Source organism: Podarcis melisellensis (genome assembly GCF_964234715.1).
Source record: "Podarcis melisellensis genome assembly, chromosome: 11".
NCBI lineage: Eukaryota > Metazoa > Chordata > Lepidosauria > Squamata > Lacertidae > Podarcis > Podarcis melisellensis.
Window position 1 is genome coordinate 21,783,725 of NC_138543.1, and position 23,538 is coordinate 21,807,262.

Genomic DNA, 23,538 nt, shown 5'->3' on the forward strand with positions numbered 1-23,538 from the left:
AAAATTATATTTAAAAGTAAAAATCCTGTTAAAATCTTGTAGAAGTAAATATTGGGGGAAAGCTGCAAACCCCTCCCCCCATTAACTTTAAATCATACAACTAAAAACTAATGTTAATGGTTTATGGGATGTTTTTCGTACCCCATCAAAAAGCTTGCAAGTAGACTATCCATAATTATAAAAAGTCCCAAAACATTACATGGATTGTGCCAACCTAATCACACTTCTTTGACGTTCCTTTACCATATGTTAGTGAGAAATCTATGGATTTTTTTACTACTGCAATCCACTAACATTGGTTGGGTTGAATAGTATACCACAGAAGCATTTCTGGGGGCATTTTATGTCTTGTTTTCAACCCCAAATCAAAATGGTAAGTGGTAAGTGGCTGGAATTTGGGGATGTGGTAAAGGCGACAATTTGTAACAATGTCATTGATGGACTACCCTGTGGGTGTACTACTACTACTACTACTAATAATTTATTATTTCTACCCCCCCCCCAATCTGGCTGGGTTTCCCCAGCCACTCTGAGCGGCTTCCAACATTAAATACATGAAAACATCAGTCATTTCATTTCAGTCATTGTGCCATGAAAAGTGCGCCTCGCCTTGTTTGAATCAGACCCGAGCTTTCAGAGGCATTAGCTGCTTGCTATTTGGAAATATATATATGATAATGACTACATAGATCTGGTTGTGATCCAGCAAAGCATTCCTTATGTTCTTTTAGCAAAGGCATAGAATGCTCATGGGACACTGAAATATTTTTTGCAGGTCACGATCCATTCTGGGTTATTCGTTATGGTGTGGTCTACAATCTAGTTGTCCTGCGTAGTGAACTCGCTGGGGATGTGACTCGAGAAGGATTAAGGAATGCTGTATGGAGATCTTTACAGAAACAAAAGAACATTGAAAAGGACAGCCATGTCCTGGAAGCTCTAAGAATAGCAGAGGTAGGTATGGAACCTAGTAGTCAATATATGCCATTGCTCAAACGAGAATGTTACCATAATATCATTAATTACTTTTAGGAAAGGACCCTGGTTAATATTGGCATTCTCCAATACTCTTCTAGCTTGGCTTGTATTCTGTGTTGAGGTTAGTTCGAAGGCAGCAGCTAGTGCAGAATGTGGTGGCCAGGTTGCCTGTTGGAGCAAACCGCTGCCAGCAAATAACACCTTGCTTGTGCATTTTGCACTGGCTGCCACTGAGACAGGGCAAAATTTAAGGTTTGGTACTAACACAGAAGGGATGCGGGTGGCGCTGTGGGTTAAACCACAGAGCCTAGGGCTTGCCAATCAGAAGGTCGGCAGTTCGAATCCCTGCAAAAGGGGTGAGCTCCCGTTGCTCGGTCCCTGCTCCTGCCAACCTAGCAGTTCGAAAGCACGTCAAAGTGCAAGTAGATAAATAGGTACCGCTCCAGTGGGAAGGTAAATGGCGCTTCTGTGTGCTCTGCTTCGCCAGAAGCGGCTTAGTCATGCTGTCCACATGACCCGGAAGCTGTACACTGGCTCCCTCGGCCAATAAAGCGAGATGAGCGCCGCAACCCCAGAGTCGGCCATGACTGGACCTAATGGTCAGGGGTCCCTTTAACTTTACCTTACTAACACAGAAGGTCCCATACAGTTTGGAACCAGGTTTCTTGAGAGACTGCCTCATCTCTTATACCCCAGTGGGTCACTTTGTTTGGTAAGAGAATTCTAAGATACTCCACAGTAACTTAGAGAAACACTTTTATAATAAATGTCATAATAATTAAATTTATTTTATAACAACAACAACAACAACAATAACTACTACTACTTTTCATATGATGCATTATGTAGTTTACTGTTATTTGTAAGTCACCGAGACAGGGAGAAGAAAAGAAAGTTCACAGGTGAGACCTGGGAGGGTCCAACACTTTCTGTGGGTGACAAAGATAAAGAGTTACTCTCAGAGTTACCTTTGAGAGAGGCCTCTGTGTTTTCTCTTTCTTTCCTTGTTTTTGTTTGTTTGTTCTATTTTCTATTTCATCATGAAAAAGCTTTAATAACATCTTATGAAAAGAAAGAAGATGTTCAGGAATGCAAATCTGCTGCTATTTCCTTGAAGTTAGAATATTTAGTATTTTCAGAAGTTGGCATTATTTAGATATGTCTATAATGATAGATGAAAGCACATATATATTAATAATATTTCTGTTTGTGCATACCTTGATTTTTTTTCATGCCTGGTACATGGACAGATGTCCTAAAGAATGCTTTAACTTGTCCAAAAACCATTTTGTTTCTTTGAGAGCCTCTCCAATAACTTAAATTGAGTTGACCTCAACCCTACAATAATATTCCAGCCCATTGACTGAATGTTCAGAGTTTGGATTTCAAATAACGTCGGGAGTAATCCAGGATTACTGTTACTGTCAGTGAAGTCAGTAACAAATCACTGATTTCAGTACATCTGGGTTATATAAATGCAAAAGTGGAACAATGAGAGCACATTGGTACATGTCATAGCTCGTATACTATGACGCATTATGTCTTGCAAATAGCTTACATTGGGTAATATGCAGCTAAGGAACTGCTCAAGCATAAGGACTTCCTCCCTTCTTGTCTCCCTGCAGCATCCTGCAGCATTGGAATAGTTGAGGGAGCCCCAAGTATTTAGGGGGGAGCATGGGGGTGGGATGGAGAACACTCCATTGTACAAAGAGAAATCCTTGTGCTACATTGATTACAACCCAGTGTAAATCACTTTTTGGGGGGTGTAGAAACATACGTATCCATATAGACACACAAAACTAGGGTTGCCATATGCCTTCTTTTTCCAGGACACATCCTCTTTTTCATGGATGTGTAAAATGAGAGTCTTCACAGCAATCCACAGTTAAAATAGAAGTCGGCAAATGCGTCCTCTTTTTTGCTCTTCAAAATATGGCAACCCTAACACACACACACACACACACCACACATCTGCATCAAGTACAGCATACAAGCTAAGACAGGGGTTGCCCACTTTTTGGACCAGTGGGTAAATTTTGAATTTTGAGAAAGTGTTATGGATGCCATTCTGATTATTTATTTTAACGCTAGATTTATTCTACATAAAGAGTCATCAATGGATACATGACTAATAATGTAACGGCAAGGGGAAACAGTGCATAGTTGATAGAGGGGCTACATTTTCTTCCCCCAGAGCTGGGTAGTGTCTCTGGGTTTTAAATGTCTGGCATTTTGAAAGCATATAAATATTCTTTGAAATTAGATTCCATTCTTCATATTGCAGAACAGGATTACAGAAATAGGCTTTAGAATTCAGACAGGTAAGGAAGATGAATTTGGTATAAGCAGTGTCTGCAGCAAAGTTAAATTATACATTAAACACTCTGTCCATTCTTATTATCTTAGGAAATTAGATAAGAAAGCCTGATTTATTTAACTGAGTTGGAAATAAGCTTAGGAGATTTAAAATGCAGTTCTGTGATAGCCTAGGGAACAGGGGAGAATTTTGCCGGTGAGCATAGTAGGTATTCTTGTCTAAATATCCCTGGTTGTTTGCCTTTGGCCAATTGAATAAGTGCAAATCAAGAGCTGAACCACAGCTTATGCTATACAGTAGTACCTCGGGTTACAGACGCTTCACGTTACAAACGCTTCAGGTTACAGACTCCGCTAACTCAGAAATAGTACCTCCAGTTAAGAAATTTGCTTCAGGATGGAAACAGAAATCACACGGCGGCAGCAGCGGGAGGCCCCATTAGCTAAAGTGGTACCTCAGGTTAAGGTTAAGAATGGACCTCCAGAACGAATTAAGTTCTTAACCCGAGGTACCACTGTATAGGTCTCCATTAGAGAAGGGGAGAGAGAAAATGTTGAGAAGATACTAGGGGTTTTGCCTATCCAGTTTCAAGGGAACAGTACCACTGAGGAGTCAGCTGAGACATAATAGGCTCAGTGGTTGGGAACCTTTTTGGTCCAATGGATCAGATTGTCACTGGTGCCCAACCCGTGGGACAACCTACCTGTCAGTCACCTGGTGCCAGATTATTGACAGGTGTGTTTTCCTGTCCATATGTCCAAGTCCCTTGCTCAGTGCTTCTCAAGCTCCGAGTATAGGACTGACAAAGTTGAGGAAAATGTCTTTGTGGGTCAAATTTGACCCATGAACCAGAGGTTCTCCACCCCGGTCTAGGAGGTAGGTTACTCTCAGTGAACCTAACGTGGCATGGTCTTGGTCACTCCCTGGGTGGGAGACCATCTGAGAACTTCATCCACCCAAGAAACCCAAGAGGAAAAAGTGGGATATTAAAAGGAATACTATTTTGTGTTCATGGATTTACTTCCTGAAGCAATCTCATGAATGCCTACTCATTTGGATGTTACATGGGAATCATAACGCTTCCCAGATCTCATTAGCAGGCTCCCCAGGTCCTGTCTGGTGGTTTTCGCAAAGCATCTGCAGAAAAATATATGGGTATAAATTCTTCTTTCTTGGGTTTGTGATAGTGTTTTGAAAATTGTCATAACCACATGTGGAGTTATTTCATGTACATAGTGTTTCCTAGGGTGATGCATTTTAAGTGGCTGTCTGCCTCTTGAGTAAGGCAATAAGATATAAATTATCATGCCACAAAAAGGGACATTTTATGGTGTGTTAATAGTTCTGTTTGAGGTGTCAGGCCCTTTAGCAAGATTTTGAACAAAGCATTGAAAGGGATGGAAGGCCAGCATAAAGGAAAAACAAACTTCTACCTCTACCATATTATTACATGACAAATATCCAATTATTATATTGTTAGAAAGTGTATGCAGTTGTCCAGGGTGTTTCAGGTTTTCCCCATGACTCTTCTTAATGAATACCTTTATTATGCTGGAAAGAAGGACCCTGTCTTCTCTCTGCCAGTCCATGTAATATGGGAGCCCTTGTGTTGTCTATCCATGTTGGGTCCATTGGTCATATCAGTGTGATTCCAATCAGTTTCCCCACCCAAGCCCTTTAAATGTGATAACAATACAACCTAATTTAGACATGGGTGTAATTCTTTCTTACCAGTTTTGAGTCTTATCTTTTCTGGTTCCTTTCCTTTACTGCTGCACTGAATACATTTATACATTCACACAAATTAATACACACACAGTTTTTAAAAAACTCAGAGGTTAAAAATGGCATGCATCTCTAACAAATGTCTTATTCTGGTACACGGAAATCTTGTATCTTAGCAGCACTAGTGAATATTCATGTATATTTAACATTTAAAAGCCACTTTGAAATACTTCAACATATCAGGGACTGTGTAGCTCCTAAATACATAAGATCCTCCTGAGAAAAGAGGGCAAGCACATCTATTCTGAATTGTTTGCATTTTATGCCATAAATTTCATACTACTTTGGAGGTTTTAAAGCAGCAGATTCCAGCTGAGCACATTCTGGCATATATTGTAATGTAGAAAGGAGACAGTCTGCTGCTAACTATTAGAATATATATATATATATATATATATATATATATATATATGCAGGTTTTGGTGTCCTCGGGTGTCTTCCCGTGTAAAAGTTGGGGTGTCTAGGCGACGTTTCGACGAGGTCTCACTCGTCATCTTCAGGCTGGTGCTTTCGGCCGAAAGCACCAGCCTGAAGATGACGAGTGAGACCTCGTCGAAACGTCGCCTAGACACCCCAACTTTTACATGGGAAGACACCCGAGGACACCAAAACCTGCATTCCTGTACCCGTGAAAATCTACGAAAGCAAATATATATATATGTATACACACACTATTCTGAATTAATAGAGAAGATGCAACAATATTTTTTTTACACACAATTTGATAATGTGAGAATGGGAATTTTATTTCCACCCTCTCTTTTTCATTGCTTTTGTAGCTATTCTCTGTAATATGCCAGATTATATATATCCTATATATGTAAGATGAGATATGTTAAGTGGATTCCAGCATAAACATGGAAATGCCTTGGGCAAGAAAACATCACTGTTATTGACAGCTGTTTTATCTCTTCATGGAAACTGGGAACATGTCTAATACGAAGAGAAAGTTCACATTAGTGCCAATCCTGAAGAGTTGAACAAGATATTGTAGCAGTTATGGTGGCGCTTCTGAAAGCACCTTTCTCATGAAACCTCTTCTTCTCCTGCAGTCACATCTGGGGAACTCAACAACTGATAAGACATTATTGTACTGCAAGCTCCCCAACCCCACTCCACCAATGTGGCTGCTGTACGCAGAGAAGATGCCACACCATGACCTGATTGACACATCTTTCTAAACCAAATCATGGCTTACATCAGTGATGGCCAAATTTGCCCTCCAGCTGTTTTTGGACTACAATTTCCATCATCCCTGATCACTGATCCTACGAGCTTGGGATGATGGGAGTTGTAGTCCCAAAACAGCTGGAGGGCCAAGTTTGAATGAGCTCCCGGAGTGATCCTGATTCCTTTGCTCCTCCCTGATCATTTTGCTGCTCTTACAAGTTTTTCCAATCTTGGGCTCATCGTTTAGCTCTCTCCAGACAAACCAGGATCTGTAACCAAGGTTTGTCCTATGTTTTTACGGCTTGTGGTTTGTCTCTGGGATTGCTGGGCCACAAGCCTGGGTTTGAACCATGGCTTAGCTCAGTGCAACACAGCAGCAAAATGATCACGAAGCAAAGTGGATGCAATCTTCTGTACTGGAGACTGCTTGCTTGCTCATGGTAAGTCAAGTTTTGGTTTAGTGTTATGTGCAAACAAGGGCACTGAGTATCCCTAGGAGAGAAGATATGGGGTTACTCTTATTATCAGTACTCTTATCATCAGTATGTCCTGTGATATATCCTAAGTGAAAAGGAGTTATTCCAGACTATATAAATTCTTTTAATAATAAATAAATAAGCTCTGGCTCGTTAATGTATTTGCTTGCAGGTAAGTCTCACCTATTTAACTAGAATTTCTATTTTAACAAGCTTAGGTTTTCAGCCATCCAGTTCAAACCCAAATCTGGGGGAGTGGGGGAAAGCAATTAACCTGACATTTCAAAAACATGGTAAGGTTGGTCATAATCTCTTTGAATTTACATATAGCCACGTGTCAACTCACATTGTATGATGTGCATAACTTTGCTACATGTTGGCTGCCTGATTAAACATAACTGACCAGAAGCACAAAATGAATAGCAATAATTTGTCAAAGTAAAAAGGCTGGAAACTACTTAACTTATGACATATCTAAAAAAAACACCAAAACATTCATGGTGTGATAAAAGAGCATTTGTGACTTGTTTTGTGCAGGGGATGCAGGAGTATCTTTTGTCAAGGAAATGGTTTTTTGTTGCAGTAGCACCCAGCATTCAAAATACAGTACAGTTGTACCTTGGTTGACAAATGGCTTAGTCACCCAACGTTTTGGCTTCCGAATGGTCAAAAACTGGAAGTGAGTGTTCTGGTTTTCAAATGATTTTCGGAAGCCGAACATGCAGCGCGGATTCCGATTGGCTGCAGCAGCTTCCTGCAGCCAATTGGAAGCCACGCTTTGGCTTCCGAACGTTTTGGAAGTTGAACGGACTTCCAGAATGGTTTCTGTTCGACTTCCAAGGTACGACTGTATCTGGAAAGGGTCTCTGATCAAAGAACTGTGTTGGAATGCTCTTAACTGTCTCTCAACATAGTTGATTCCAGCATTTTAATGAGTCTTTTCTTAGCAAACCTCTATCAGAAATGCAACTGTTTGCTGGTCAGCGCACCTCAGGCACTTGCAAAGGTTTGAAATCAGGTCTGCATAGTTTTCAAAATTGTGCAGTGAAATTAAGCTGCTCTGAGTAATTAAATTTTGTGGATATTAAGCTGTGATAATACAGCATTTCAGACTTAATTTGGTTAATGAGACTGAAGGCTTATTTCCTCCCCAACTAATTTCTCTGGAGGTTGTATATTTTTATGATTTATTTTTCATCTCTGTTGAAGATTAATGTTCTGATATATCAATGCCTGATTCACTGGAACAGTGACTCCAGATATCTGGGAGCAAGCAAGTCCAGTCAATGTGCCTCTTGTGCAAAGCTTACATTCCAGAAATGGCACATAAACGCAAAACAATGTACAATCAACACAAACACCCAAGACACACAAACTTGCAACCATCCCTGTATGAGGAGGTGCACCTTTCTAGAGCCGTGTTTCCCAAGCAAGGCAGAAAGCTTTTAAGATCTCCGCCTTGCTTACCGGACTCTGGAAGGATCTCGCAGGGCTGTCCCAAGTTTTCGCGAGATCTCAGAGCCTGATAAGCAAGGTGGAAAACCCTGTGCAAAAAGAGCTTTTAAGCTCTCCACCTTCCATGCATTTAATTTGTATGATTTCAACCAAGTCAGCCACCTAGCGTGAAAAGTTCAGATTGTGCAGGTTAAACACACACAAGATGCAAGTCAATTGTATATGGAAAATTGCACCCTTTTTGATCAGGCTCCACCAGCATAAGGGAGAATTCTTTAAAAGTCATCCCTCAATAGTATTTTACCCTGATGCCCTGATCTCAAATTACACGATCAGGATCTCTCTTCTGCAGGCAGGACTGTGGGGAGTGGGGATCTTATTGGCACATGTGGTGGAGTTGTGTTGAAGTTCATAAATTTTGGAAATAAGTGATTATATAAATATTACAGTTATAGGTAAAAATGTGACCCTGGACCGTAAATCATGCATTTTGTCTATTTTTGATAAATTCAGGTTTTACAGTGGTACCTCAGGTTAAGTACTTAATTCGTTCCGGAGGTCCGTTCTTAACCTGAAACTATTCTTAACCTGAAGCACCACTTTAGCTAATGGGGCCTCCTGCTGCCACCACGCCGCTGGAGCACGATTTCTGTTATTATCTTGAAGCAAAGTTCTTAACCTGAAGCACTATTTCTGGGTTAGCGGAGTGTGTAACCTGAAGCGTATGTAACCTGAAGCATATGTAACCTGAGGTACCACTGTATATGTAAACAGTTAACTGTTTATTTTCTGGTTAATAATCACTGAGGGATAGAAAGACTCTTCATTTTATATCCTATGTAAGTGGTCCAAGAAAGTTATGTTTATTGCTATTTCAGAGAAATTGACATGTCATATTTGAGTAGCTGGGGTGACATTGATCTTTCTGATTTCATCTCCATTTGGGGTTTATTTATTAGATAGATGACATTGCAGTCACACAGGTGGCAAATCCCTTCGAAATAATGATTTTATTTGACGGCATCTATAGGGAAGTCTCTTTTCTTTTTCTCTATTTGATTGTACGGTGCAAATTGTGTTTTTATACCCCATTTAAAATTTTATAATTGTATCCATTTCATTCATTCCTGATTTTCAAATTTCCCTTTGACTTGATTATCAAAAGCTCCTGGTATTGAACTTACCTTATTTTGTTGTCAATGTCTGTTTTTCTCTTTGTGTGCATTGTCCGTTTTTGTCGTTCAGTGGAATAAAAAACAAAACAAAATTGCACGGCTCATTTGTCATGGAATATTTTGCACTTCCATGTCAGTTTAAAGCTCCATTTTTTCCTAATAAGAATTGACACAGTCTCTGATTAAGGAAAGGATATGGCTGTCATGTACCTTGGCCTCCAAAGTGTGATGATTCAAATGCATGTACACTATTCACAAGTGGGGTGAGACAGGCGCATATTGTATTTTGTTACTGGGGTAGAACAAAATATTCTGCAAGAAATGCTTTTGAGTCAGTCATTAAAAGGACCTCTGACTGATAGAACCCATTAATTCTTCAAGGTGAAATAATGTGGTCTAAGCAGTGTGGGCTTCAGATGAAAAAGTCTGTCCAGCTCTTTCCTCAGTACTTATGTGCTATAACCCATTTTAATATCCTCACCATATAAAGAAGAGCACTGATTTGTATTACAGAGCTGTGAGTGATCCAGAATGCCACAGGATGCCACCTAAAATCCCAGCATAGTGTGGTAAATAAGAGCTACAAAGCAACTGAAATATGCTCTGCCACATTCTCATTGAGAAAAACAGCAGGGCTGTTGTTATTGAGGCACAGAGACAGCAAAGCCCCAATGCCCAGGGACACAAAAGAGACAGCAAATGACAAAACAGTAAGAAACAGTTTGCTTTAAGAAACAGGCTTTTAGATTCCTGTTGACTTGTCATATAGGACGCAAAAGCAACATTAAAGACCTGACTTTGCATCACAACTACTAAATGTGTCTCCTTTTTGGATTGTAAACATTTTCAAGAGATAGTATATTTTAGCACCATTTTGTTCGTTTGTTTACAGCCTCCCTAAATTATTTATTTATTAATGTGTGGCTCTATTAATTCAAGTAATTGTCGTCATCATCATCTGCTCAAATGTTGCCTATATGCTACTGTGTTTTTTGTATGCTGATGGAATCTGAAGCTGGTACAGAATGCACTGGCAGTACTGGGAGCACATTGTAGCAATACAATTTGCAGTGTCTTCCTATAATCTTCCAGACTGGGTATTTCCATTGATCTATAAAGTCCTGAAAAACATGAGCCATCTATGTTCATTTATCCTCCTCATCATCTAGGCCACATCATGAACACAAGGATCATCTGATGATGATGATAATATCCTCTTTGCTGTGGTAGTCACAGTTGGGGCCAATTTAAATCTATAAGAAAGATTATTTAAGTTCCATTGAGTTAATGGGAACTAGGTGGAAGTAGCTTGCATCTGTATCCAACCCTAGGTTTTTTGTGCTCATGCAGTTTTGCATGCAGTGGAACCAAGGTTAAAGTATATCTACCTTGTGGTTATCTGAGAATGGTTCTTCATTTAGTCATGCGCTCTTGAATATATGAGTTTGATGTCTTTGCCAATGTTCAGGTGCTGAATTGTTAGCTTGAGTTAACTCAGTGCAATCTTTGACGCATAAGTGGCTAACGTGTAATTCTCCAAATGTTGTTGGACTCCAATTCCCATCAGCCCCAGCCAGTGCTGGCAAAATTCAAGGGTGCTGGGAGCAACAACTGGAGGGCCACAGGTTAGCCACCTCTGCTCTAATATGTTTCTGGGGGGTGACCAGAAGCCATAGCTGTCAACTTTTCCCTTTTCTTGCAAGGAATCCTATTCGGAATAAGGGAATTTCCCTTAAAAAAAGGAAAACGTTGACAGCTATGCCAGAAGCTGAACAGAGCTGAGAGTGAGGAAATGAACCCTGGCATAAGTAGGCTAGCCATTTTACATGGAAAAGATCCCTATCTCTTTAGGTGCAATAAAAATCCACACCCCTACATTTGCCACCTAGTCATAATAGTCTAATAAACATTATTAGTTAGGGATGGTTCCTTGGAGATTGTCAACAAGAATGACTCCCTTTCGGCTGCCCTAACGTATATGCTGGCAAACAGAAGGAGAAGCTTCATTTTAAGTCCTTTCTGCCATCTGCCTTGCAAAACATGAAAGATTTTTTTAAAAAAAAAATCTCACATTTTTGCTTCAGTTTAAGAGTTCATTCTTTCCGTATTTGACCTCCAGCTTTTCTTATTGTGTAGAGCTTCTTTTCAAGCAAACCCTTTCACTCTTTCATCCTTCCACCCACGGTCACTGCTGAAATATATTTTGGTAGTCGTTTTTTTTTAATTGAAAGAAAGGTATCCTAATATGCTCTTTGCACTATGTTCATGACTTTATAGTTTGTCTTCCCTAAGTCAAGACATGTCAGCCATATTCTGTCTTAATATAACAAAGTCTGCAGTAGCATGTAGCTCTGCTACAGATTTCTTAACCTTGCTAATCTTGAACACTTGGACTGGTTGTATGCTAAAGCCCAGATTGTTTTGAATATGAAGCAGAGAGTAGCAGCTTTCTTGTGTGCTTAATTTCAATAAAGAATATGCCTGCTTGCCACGTCTGCTTCTGTACAGGCCACCATCTGTGAGCTTGGAATATTGGGAATATTTCCCATTTACTTCTATGTACAGAAAAGATACAAAATGCTGTCTTCTGGTGTGTGAGATCCACATTCAAGAATTGGTGCCCTTTCTGATGCGTGTGCTTGTGTTGTGGACATAACAACAAGAAGGAGCACTACATTTATATTTGGCATAGATCTACTTCAGTGGAATAGCAGGAGGGCTGGTCCAGATGTTACACTCAACATGTGGCCCAGCATCCTAACACTCCCAGCCACACAGATGATAACAATTCATCATGTGATGCTGATGAGACTTTCATGTGTTGACTTACCCCATTCTTCATGGGTAAAAAAAACACCATTGATGTGGACCACTGGCAGGAGACTGTTCTGTTCCTGGTGGGGGTTGCAGCCAGCTGGTTGTTCCAGCCCAAACAGAAGTTTCACCAGGAATCCTGGTTTAAGGCATGAGTTCAAGGCAGCATCCCAAGCAGTTCAAAGTGAAGCACAGGCTGGATATTTATGCAAGCAGGTTCATATGTTAGTTCAGCAGCAGACAGCCTTAGGCGGAGACTTAAATAGAGCTGCAGCTCAGTTTGCCTAGGTGGCTCCACTTCTAGCTGCGGGAACCCTTACCTGTTTTAGCTGTACCTGGATCTTAACTGTATTGACCAGACTGTAGCCCTGCTGTGGTTTCCAAGGACGGCAGCACAACCTCTTTATTCTGGGGAGCTGGTGGCAACATAGATGTGAATAGCTTTGATGGCATAGGTTGGTGGGCATTGAGCCAAAGCCATTTTCTTATATAAGGGGATGCTTGCACCAATTTAAGCTGCTACTGGAGGAGTCAGGATGTGAAATTTTAAGCTTCTGCAACAGGAAATTCTGGGAAAGTAGCACAGTGAGCCACTGAGTCCTTGTGAGCAAAGTGACTTTTGGACTTCATTCACATGCTATTTTATCCAGCAGAGGTAATGTTCATGCCAGGAAAATTATGTAAAAATCCATTTTGTCTGCTGCACATCTATCTTGTTCTGTAATGTATATTTTGGATAGCTGTTGCCACATCTTTAGGAGGGGAAACAGACCTTACATTTGACACTCTTTTCTGGACTTGGGTTGGAAAAATAAAACATGTGAGCTAGCCTTTTACTTTGTGTAATTTCCTCTCTTCAGAGGCTGAATTAAGACTGAGATTAATGTCTTGATAAACCATTCTAATTCATGGAGCTGTACCCAAACACTCTTATGTCCTTCAGGTCCACAATTCCAAACAGTCTCAGATCTGGTACAGTTCTTGTTTTTTTTTATAATAATATTTATTAAATTTTGTTTAAACAATAAAAAACATACAGAATAACATAATATTTTCCAGTATCCACATTTCATTCTAATCATTGGACTTCCTCACAACTCTTGTTCCTGCATTCCAAACTCTTAAATTTTGCCAGCAATTTATTAACTTGTTTCAATTCATGTAATGTAGTTTTCCAATATTAAGTCTCAAATTTTAGAAAATTTAGATCACTCTTTTGGAAACTTAATTCTGACATACTATTAATCCAAAATTTGTCTTTTCTTTCAATTGCATTTTGATTTCATATTCCTTATAACTAGTTTGTTGGAACCGTGTTATCTAATCTTACATCTTTCTTAACATTCATACAATTTACAATGTTTTTGTAGATAGTCCTTAAATTTCTTCCAATCCTCCTCCACCAGTTCTTCTCCCAGGTCTCGGATTCTGCCAGTCATTTCCGCCAGTTCCATATAGTCCATCAGTTGCATCTGCCATTCTTCCAGTGTGGGCAAATCTTGAGTTTTCCAGCATTTAGCGATGAGTATCCGTGCTGCTGTTGTAGCATACATAAAAAAGGTTCGGTCCTTCTTTTGCACCCTCTGGCCGACAATGCCTAAAAGAAAGGCCCAGATCTGGTACAGTTCTTGATCCTCCCCTGATCTATCAGAAGATTCATTCACCCTCCTGAACTCCACACCATTGCCTTTTTATGGGAAGGGAACATAGCTCAGTGGTGGAACATTTCCCTTGCATGCAGAACGTCCCAGATTTCAATCCCGCATCTCTCCAAGTAGGGCTGGAATTATATCCCATCTAAAACCTTGGAGAGTTACTGCCAGCCTGTGTAGACAGTACTGAACTAAATAGGGGTCTGCTTCTATATAACACAGATTCGAAGGGACGTGGGTGGTGCTGTGGTCTAAACCACTGAGCCTCTTGGGCTTGCTGATTGGAAGGTCAGTGGTTCGAATCCCCATGATGGGTTGAATTCCCGTTGCTCTGTCCCAGCTCCTGCCAACCTAGCAGTTTAAAAGCACGCTAGTGCGAGTAGATAAATAGGTACTGCTGCGTCAGGAAGGTAAATGGCGCTTCTGTGCACTCTGGCTTCCGACACGGTGTACCGTTGTGCCAGAAGTGGTTTAGTCATGCTGGCCACACGACCCAGAAAGCTGTCTGTGGACAAACGCCGGCTCCCTCAGCCTGAAAGCAAGATGAGCGCCGCAACTCTATAGTCGCCTTTGACTGGACTTAACTGTCCAGGGGTGTTTACCTTTTACCTTTTGCCTCTGAGGGCTGGATTCAACTACCGTATTTTTCACCCCATAGGACGCACTGGCCCATAGGACGCACCTAGGTTTTTTGGGGGGGAAATAAAGAAAAAAATATTTCCCCCCCAGGCACGGGGCTGGGTCAGGGGAAGCCGGAGCTTCCCCAGCCCCCAGAACAGGCTGCTCTCCGCAAGCCGCGGGAGGGCTCCCGCGGCTTGCGCAGAGCTACCCGAAGCCCTGGCGTGACTGCTCAGCGCGCCCGGGCTTCGGGTGTAGAGGCAGCTCTGCGCAAGCCGTGGGAGCCCCGGCGGGAACTCCCGTGGGCTCCCAAGGCTTGCGGATAGCTTCCTGAAGCCTGGAGAGCGGGAAGTGTGTCCTATAGGGCAAAAAATACGGTAACCGATCCTGCTTGTGGAAGCCTGCACAAAGACTTCCACTATCACAACAGGCTTCCCCCACCCTCACACCTCTTAAATTGGTTGTGGGATGGGGGAGGGCAGGAAAACACCCCAGAATAGCAAGTGGGGGGATGAGAGAGGAGATTGTTTCACCATGCATGCAGAACTACTTGCAACAAAGCATGGTAGATTGTTAAGGTTTGCTGGCATGTCGTAACTCTGTGAGCGGTAAATCCAAGAATTCTTTGAGAGAATGCTCTCTTTCTCTCTGCAATTTTACCTGGCTACATTACCCCATAGTTGCCTTATATTACCCCATAGTTGCCTTTGACTGGACTTAACCGTCCAGGGGTCCTTTACCTTTTACCTTTAACACAGATTTGTATATGGCAAGGCCTCTTCTCATCCCAAACAACCACCTCCTGTTTCCCTGCTGGATCTTAGTTTGGCATCCAAACCCATGTGACCGGCCTTCACCATTTTAAAGTCTGAGGTACGTTCTATAATAAGATGAAATCTGAAATGTTTTGAGCATTATGCATGTGGTGTACGTGGAGTTTTCCTTTCTTCCGCATGTGAAAAGCACATTTTGCTGTGGAGATGAAAAGGTACAGGGCTAAGCCAGGAGGGTGTTCCCCTGCCATCTCACTTAAAGCTCTGAAAAGCAGGTTTTAAAGGGAATGGAACAAAGCCATCGCTGAGCAATGACACAAGCAGAAGTTGCAACAGCAAAGATTAAAAATGTTACTACATCTGGCCAATTAAAACAGGGGATACACAGTGTATCTGCCTGATGTCATTAATAAACATGCTGCACATATTCAGATCTCATTAATACATTTGACATTCAGGTTTCTCCCCCTTTATTTAAGAATCTCCTGTTCCATCTGTGTGCTGTTACAAGTACTAATGGGCTTATAAAATGTAGTCGGACTAGTAAAGGGTTGCTTGAAGATTAACTGTATTCACCAGTTGTCGTTGATATATTATAGCCAGATCGAAAGGATTCAATATCCTCTTCACTTCCAAGAAAGAAAAATTGTCTTATGAACATAAATGTGGTCAATTGTGACCTTGCGTGGCACTGTTTTGAGGCATATGGGTCAAGTGTGGACTGAAAGCTTTGAGAATGCCTGCTTGTGAAAGTGCTGGGTTTTTCCAAGCTCCTTAATGTTTCTATCCATTAATATTTCAATGGGCATTTCAATTATTAGCATTTGAAATCTTGTTTGTGTTCCAAAGAAGGGAAAAGGTGCCAAAGCCATCTTCTGTCCAGCATTTCATTCACAACCTTGTTTGCAGATTTCCTGACTACAGAAGGATCAGTGGAGAGCAGAAATAAGCACGATAATGTCTTACCGTATTTTTTGCTCTATAAGACTCACTTTTTCCCTCCTAAAAAGTAAGGGGAAATGTGTGTGCGTCTTATGGAGCGAATGCAGGCTGTGCAGCTATCCCAGAAGCCAGAACAGCAAGAGGGATCGCTGCTTTCGCTGCGCAGCGATCCCTCTTGCTGTTCTGGCTTCTGGGATTCAGAATATTTTTTTCTTGTTTTCCTCCTCCAAAAACTAGGTGCGTCTTATGGTCTGGTGCATCTTATAGCGTGAAAAATACGGTATTTATAATTTCCTCCGTTGAAGTTTTATAGAATGGTTCTGTCATTACCTTGTTTTAGGTAGTAGATCATGCATACTTGGCTTTTGTCCCCCCCTCGCCCCCTTTTCCATTCATTTCTTAGGCTGAATCCGAAGGCCCCAAAGACCCATTCACTGCATCCAAAGAAAAAGGTTCATCAAATCCCAGCAAAGCGCCTTCTTCTCAGAGCATTGGGTGGAGAGTCGCCACTTCCATGTGCCATCACTTCCTGCCACCTATCGGTCCAGACATCCCCTTGCCACGTCCGCCTGTACAAAAACCACCATTGATCCCGCGTCGAGAATCGGAACTGTCTGTTAAAGAGAAGAAAGCCAAACGCCTGACTTTAAGGTACTCGATTCCTAGGTCTGCATATTGTTTAGTGCGATTTGCTTTAATGTTCTTATAAGGCTTGTAAGCCTTTCTCCTGCCATCATTCCCATGTCTGATGAAGTTTGGTACACACACACAATATTTGGAAATGATTTAATTTATCTGAATTCTAATCTTCGGGATGAAACGTTTTCTTCTCCGCTCTGCATCAATACTCCTCTCTGTTTCTCCCTCCCTCCCTCTCTCCCTCCTTCCTTCATGCCCTCTTTCTCTCTGTGATTTCACCTGGTTACATTATTATTACCAAGTTAAAAATAAGCCTTTTGATAAGGAAATACCTTGCACAGCAATGTCATAAGATTAAACCTTTGGAAATTTCTTTTGAGTCGGGTGCTATAGCTAGCCCAGCTCCCAGAAAAGGTGTTAATCAAAGGTAAATGAGAAGATTCAGTAGTATACACTGCGTGTAAATGAAGCATTCACAACTCAGCTCTGGCCCCCAAACGAGGTTCAAATTTACCATTGTGTGTCTGTTAGCTGTCTGTTAGCCTTGGAACTCCCAGTTCATCTTCATGGTACCCTTTATTTACCCCCCCCCCATCTCTAACCAGTTCAAAACCCACCCTATCTGTAAAGCAATTGCGGTAAATTTTTAGCTCTCCAGATGTGGATGAACCTTCAACCCCAGCAAGCATAGCCGATGGCCAGGGATGATGGTGTTCAGTAATGTCTAGTAGAACAAAGGTCCCTCACTTTCTCAGGCAACAACAACAACAACAACAATAAAATATTATTTATATGCTGCCATCTGACTGGGTTGCCCCAGCCACTCTGGACAGCTCCCAACAAAAAATAGTGAAAGCACAATACAACATTACATGCTAAAAACTTCTCTTAAAACTTTAACTATTTAGCACCATCTCCAATAAAAATCAAACTCATTTGTTCAAATTGCCTCATATTTCTGCTGCTTTGTTACCTCCACTAAGTATCACCCCACCAGCTGCTTTTACCCTAGTGGAGAAAAGATACGTGTCTTCATGCTCATTTGCCTTCAGTAGCAGTAAAGCTCTGCTGGATGAAGTACAATTGGTCTATTTTGGGGGGGACTCTGCATTGTGTTTAAGCACTCACACTGGGCACTGCATCGTGCCCAGCACTCACACTGTCTCTTCTGCGGCAGGTGTGTCGGCACTGCCGCAGGTGCCACTTCTGCCACACCCACGTCCCCGCGGCAGTGGGAGCATGTTGGTGGAGGTGACAGTGAAGATGCGGCCGTAGAGTGGGAGGGGATGTGGCAGCATCGTGGCATGCCTGCAGAGGAGGTGTTGGTGTGGCAGTGGCAGGCAGCGGCGGGGTTTTTGCCTCAAGGAACCAATCCTACCAAGCCGGCCCTGCTGAGAGTGAGATAAGACAGGTTTGAATGTTTGAATGTTTGTCTAACAACAAACTAGCCCAGGATGAGTTTTCAGTATGACTACAACTTCAATTGAGGAACTAGCCCTATCCTGGATTGTTATGTGCCGGCGTGGTTGCTTGAGAGCGAACAGGCAAGACTCCCACCGGTCTTTATTATCTGTACAAAAACATTTACAGTGCAGAGCGTCTCAAGTCCATGTCTGCTCAGTCGCTAGCAGAATCTGGGAGTGGGCGGTCCTTAAACCTTCTCCAGCATAACAGTCTTTTGACCCCCATCCTTCTCCTCCCCTCTCTGCGCACCAACTGACTGCGCAGAGAGGGTGCTGGCAAAGGGGGCTTGCCTCCCCTCCCCTTTGCTCAGGCTTGGTGTTGTGGCTCTCTCTAGCATCTTCTGATCCCTGCATCCCTTCCCCACTGGAGACGGGGCTTCCCTCCTCCCCGGAGGAAGAGCTGCTTTGCACAATCTACAGAGGCTCCATGTAACACAACTGCCCTTCTAACTCTCGCCTCTGAGCTGATGGCAGTTCCCTGACATGGATGAATGGAGCCTCTTACTCATAAAAGGGCTTGGCCTGTTTTAAGAGCTATTGGCTCCAGCAGCATGAGATATGCTTGCTTGGGTTCTACTGGAGTCCTTGAAGGCAATGCAACATCTTCAGGCCAGAGAGGCAATGAGATCATCAGCTCCTCTGGTGCTGGGATTCCTGAGGGAGCAGACATATCGAAGGCTGGTTCTGGCTAATCATTCTCATGGTTGGTGATGTTCTCAGAGTCTGTGGCCTCTTCCCTTGAGGCTGAGAAGTCAGAGCCTTGGCTCATGACACTCTGTAAGGTAGGTCAGTATTATTACGTCCATGCTACAGGTGGAAAGTTGAGGCTGAGACATAATGGCCTGCTTAGGGCCACATAGTGAGCCCTAGTCAGAAGCAAGATTTTGAAGCAACAACTTTGCACATAGCACTTCTTGCTGCATTATGGCCTTTGGCTTATGAAACAATTGAATGAAAGATGGATTACAATGTTAACATCAGATAGAATAGTGCAATATATTCTTGAGGACTTCAGAAAACATTCTCAAAGCTATAAATATTCTTGACAGCCTCTGCTTTCCCCCCAGGAAATGTATGATTGACCAACAGGGGATAATGGGAGGGAAGAGAAGGGAAGGAGATGAGATAGTTAAACATAAAATAAATCTAATATCCTGGAGTCATATTAAAAATATTGATGTATGTCAACAGGCAGAACATGTTTGTGCACACGTATATACAACAGCTTCTAAATAGTGTTGTTTTGGTTTTTCTAATACTGCCCTTTGAAGCATCTCTAGAAAACTCCTAGGCACTGCTTCTCTCCCTCCCTCCCTCCCTCCCTCCCTCTCTCTCTCTCTCTCTCTCTCTCTCTCTCTCTCTCTCTCTCTTACACACACACACACATATTGGCTCTGTCTTCTCTTGGAAATAGCAATTTTTATATGCCAACCTGAGATTCTGCCAACTGTGCAAATAAATGATATCAGAGAAAACCCAGGAGAAACAAACAGATTTATACTTATTTACAGTAAATGAAGATCTGGCCCAGTGGCCTAGGTATCATAAGCACTCCAATAATGACTTAATGAAGAACTAGCATGCATGGTAAAATACACTTCAGATACAATACTGGGAATATGTGAAACTATTGTATGCTGATGATGAATACTGTATATATGAAGCTTGAGATGCAATTGCTGCATGTCATGGTCTTTGACTGGCTTCTCAGTTAAGTGAAAGACATATTAACTTCCTGATCTCTTCTTCCACCCAATGAATTATGCCTAAGTAAAACAATAAGTCTCTGCCAAAGAACGGTAGTTAGTGAGACATTCTCTTCATGGCACATCCCCCAAATGGCAAAATACTGCAGTATGTATACATCAAGCCTACAGTCTACAGCCTTTTTTTTTTTAAAAAAAACCCTGCTTGTTAATTCTTTCATTTCTGACCATAATTTGGCTTATGCCCTCCATTACATTATGCCTCTAGAAATTCAATTTCATGCACTCACTTCTGGCATGGTACGTTTCTGTGCTAGTACAATGTGGGGCCAGTTATACTATCACAGATTCAAGCCTCTTTGAATTCTTATTTGCTCCAGATTTCCCCTTCCTTCCAGCCTTCTAGATCAGGCTTCCTCAAACTCGGCCCTCCAGATGTTTTGAGACTACAATTCCCATCATCCCTGACCACTGGTCCTGCTTGCTAGGGATCATGGAAGTTGTAGGCCAAAAACATCTGGAGGGCCGAGTTTGAGGAAGCCTGGTCTAGATAATGAGGTTGTTCAGTCAGTCTAGATATCGGGATCTAGATATCTTCACTTTGGAGCTTTTCCTATGACTGGGATGTCACATTTTCTCAGCACTTGAAAAAATGTAGATCCTGCGAGGGGAAGAATGCTCCTGGAAGGAACTTCTGAAAGGGCCTTTTCCTGTTCCCCTTTGACTCCCAGGGGGTTAGGAACTGCAGTAGGCAGAGGGAGATTTGCCACAATTAGGTGGAGGTGCATTGTGCGTGAAGCTTCTGCCTGATTTTGGCCAGTTGGCATATAGGGCCAAAACAGGCATGGCATAAAAGGGCTTGCTCAGATATGTAGTCCTTGGGCACATACAAATCTCATATCTGTGGTGGGTCACTGATTGCGGAATGCTCTCCCCAGCGAGGTTTGTCTGGGACCTTCGTTATATATTTTTAGGTGCCAGGTAAAAACATTATTTTGGTTAATTAAGCAATCTATGGCCTTTTAAGTGGGGGTGGGGCGGTATTGTTTGTGTTTTTGTTATTATGATATGTATGTTTGCGTTTTTATATTGTAAACCACCCTGTGATATTCGGATGAAAGGCAGTATAGAATAATAATGATAATGATAATGATAGCAGTTATGTCTCATGTGAGTTGGCGTCTTAACACATAAGTGTCAGGGACGTGGCTGAATCGAACACCTGGGAAGAGTCTGACTCTGGAAGTGAGAGATCGCAGCCACAGACTGGGGAAGGAGGGGGTTAGTGCGGCCCCCTTTATCAAGAGTTCCCAGACTCAGAGAGTTCACAGGCAAGAGGGAGGGGAGGAGATAGAAGACATTGAGGGGGTTGCTATGCAACCAGGAGAGAGACAGTGTTCAGAGGAAGTGTCATTTGAAAATGGGGAGGGGGAGTTCACCCACTATCGCCCTAAACCAGGAGAGCAGACATGGTTAAGTTGCTACGGAAGTGCAAGAGAGGAAGGACTGGACTTTGGCGCCCTACGTGTTGCGATAGGGGCGGAGACTCAGAGTGCCCAACTTGTAGCAAAGGGCCGCAGGCTCGGAGCCACATTCCGGATGTAATTTGTAAATAAACGAACCATAAAATTGCCAGAGAGTTGTTAATTCTTATCAGGGCTTGCTTGCCTGCCTGTGATCATTACAATAGAGTTAGCATGCCAGTGATTAGTGGACTTCATAGGTGTGTTGCTGGTTCATCAGCTCTGACTCCTCCTAGCAGTAAAAAGGGAGTTGTGGGGTGCACATTATTATATAGGCAAGTACTTATCTGTGGTCATCATTGCATATGCTTTGGCCCTAAGCAGACAAAGAATGAGCAAATGAAATGTTGAGGCTGAAAGATGTTCTTGTTATCCCTTCCATTATGTAAGAGCTTTTAGCATCCAATTTCCTCTCATTCACTTATTCATTGCTGCTGAATCAAATGGAGATGTATGGCTAACCAGAGAAAACACTTCTTGGATTTGGCCATTGATGAAATGCTTTGTGTGTTTGCTAAAGCTTCATGTAAGATCGTTATTCACAAAAGGAAATTCTCTTTGAAGCCAGACATGTGCTGCACCCCAGAGTAAAAAGGTACCCCTACCCGTACGGGCCAGTCGTGTCCGACTCTAGGGTTGTGTGCCCATCTCACTTAAGAGGCTGGGGGCCAGCGCTGTCTGGAGACACTTCGGGGTCATGTGGCCAGTGTGACGAAGCTGCAGCTTGTGAGCCAGCACCAGCGCAGCATATGGAAACGCCGTTTACCTTCCCGCTATAAAGCGGTACCTATTTATCTACTTGCACTTAGGGGTGCTTTCGAACTGCTAGGTGGGCAGGAGCTGGGACCGAAAGACGGGAGCTCACCCCGCCACGGGGATTTGAACCGCCGACCATACGATCGGCAAGTCCTAGGCACTGAGGTTTTATCCACAGCGCCACCCGCGTCCCTGCACCCCAGAGTAGGGCTTGTTAATTTTTTCTACTTTCAAATTCCAAAAATGAGGAGTGCAAAAAAGTTGTGACATGACTTGGGAATTCAAAATATATTTTGGTCAAATTTATATAATTTAGTTTTGCTTGGTACATGAAAATAATGATTTTCTGTGTTTTGTGGAACATTCAATAGTTTTAAACTTGTCTAATTAAAAAAATGTGTGCATAAATGTGCTATTACTACCAACATCATAACCTGTGGGATTTACCAAGCTCAATGATTTACCAAGCTCAATGTTGTCTAATCACAAAAATAATAGCAGATTTGAATTCCTCACCTCCCAAAAACATATTTTTAATACTCCCTTACTGAAGAAATTCACAAAAATTAAGTTTCACCCCCTAAAATTTAAAGATATTTGGAATTCATTTTTATGAATAATAGATTACGGTCTGATTAACTACAATAACAAGTCCCCCTCCCTTTTTTTGTAATGTACACACACAAAAATTCTGTTTTGTTTCCTACATTTGTACTATTTATTGTTTCTTCTTTTTGTCTCAGACTCTTGTAGTTTTGTACTTTGTATTTTTCAATAAAGAATATATGTTTCACCTCCTAAAATGGCACACCCTAATGCCAGAGCTCTAAACCAGAACAAAAACCAAGTACAATTCAAAACTTGCTAATGGAGACGTGGTCGTGCACCAGTTGTCTTCTGAGATGATCCTGTTCCTCTAATGCAGGGATGGGGCATCTTCTTCCAAGCCTTGCCCAATATCCTGAGCCCTTCCATAGCCCCATTTCTTCCTAAAAGGTAAAGGTACCCCTGACAGTTAGGTCCGGTCACGGACGACTCTGGGGTTGCATGCTCATCTTGTTCTGTAGGCCAAGGGAGCTGGCATTTGTCTGCAGACAGCTTCCGGGTCATGTGGCCAGCAAGACTAAGCTGCTTCTGGTGAACCAGAGCAGCACACGGAAATGCCGTTTACCTTCCTGCCAGAGCGGTACCTATTTATCTACTTGCATTTGATGTGCTTTTGAACTGTTAGGTGGGCAGGAGCTGGGACCGAACAACGGGAGCTCACCCTGTCGTGGGGATTTGAAACGACGA

At 42.2% G+C, this 23,538-nt stretch overlaps 1 protein-coding gene across 5 annotated transcripts in view; it reads left to right on the forward strand.

Moving 5' to 3' along the window:
- The window catches only part of TMEM232 (transmembrane protein 232), a 145,764-nt gene that overhangs the window by 76,229 nt on the left and 45,997 nt on the right, over window positions 1-23,538 (forward strand). For all 5 annotated transcript variants that reach the window (XM_081930573.1, XM_081930572.1, XM_081930569.1 and 2 more), the window contains 2 exons: window positions 776-954; window positions 16,562-16,809. In XM_081930573.1, coding sequence (XP_081786699.1) covers window positions 776-954; window positions 16,562-16,809 — 427 coding nt within the window. The remainder of the gene's footprint in view (window positions 1-775; window positions 955-16,561; window positions 16,810-23,538) is intronic.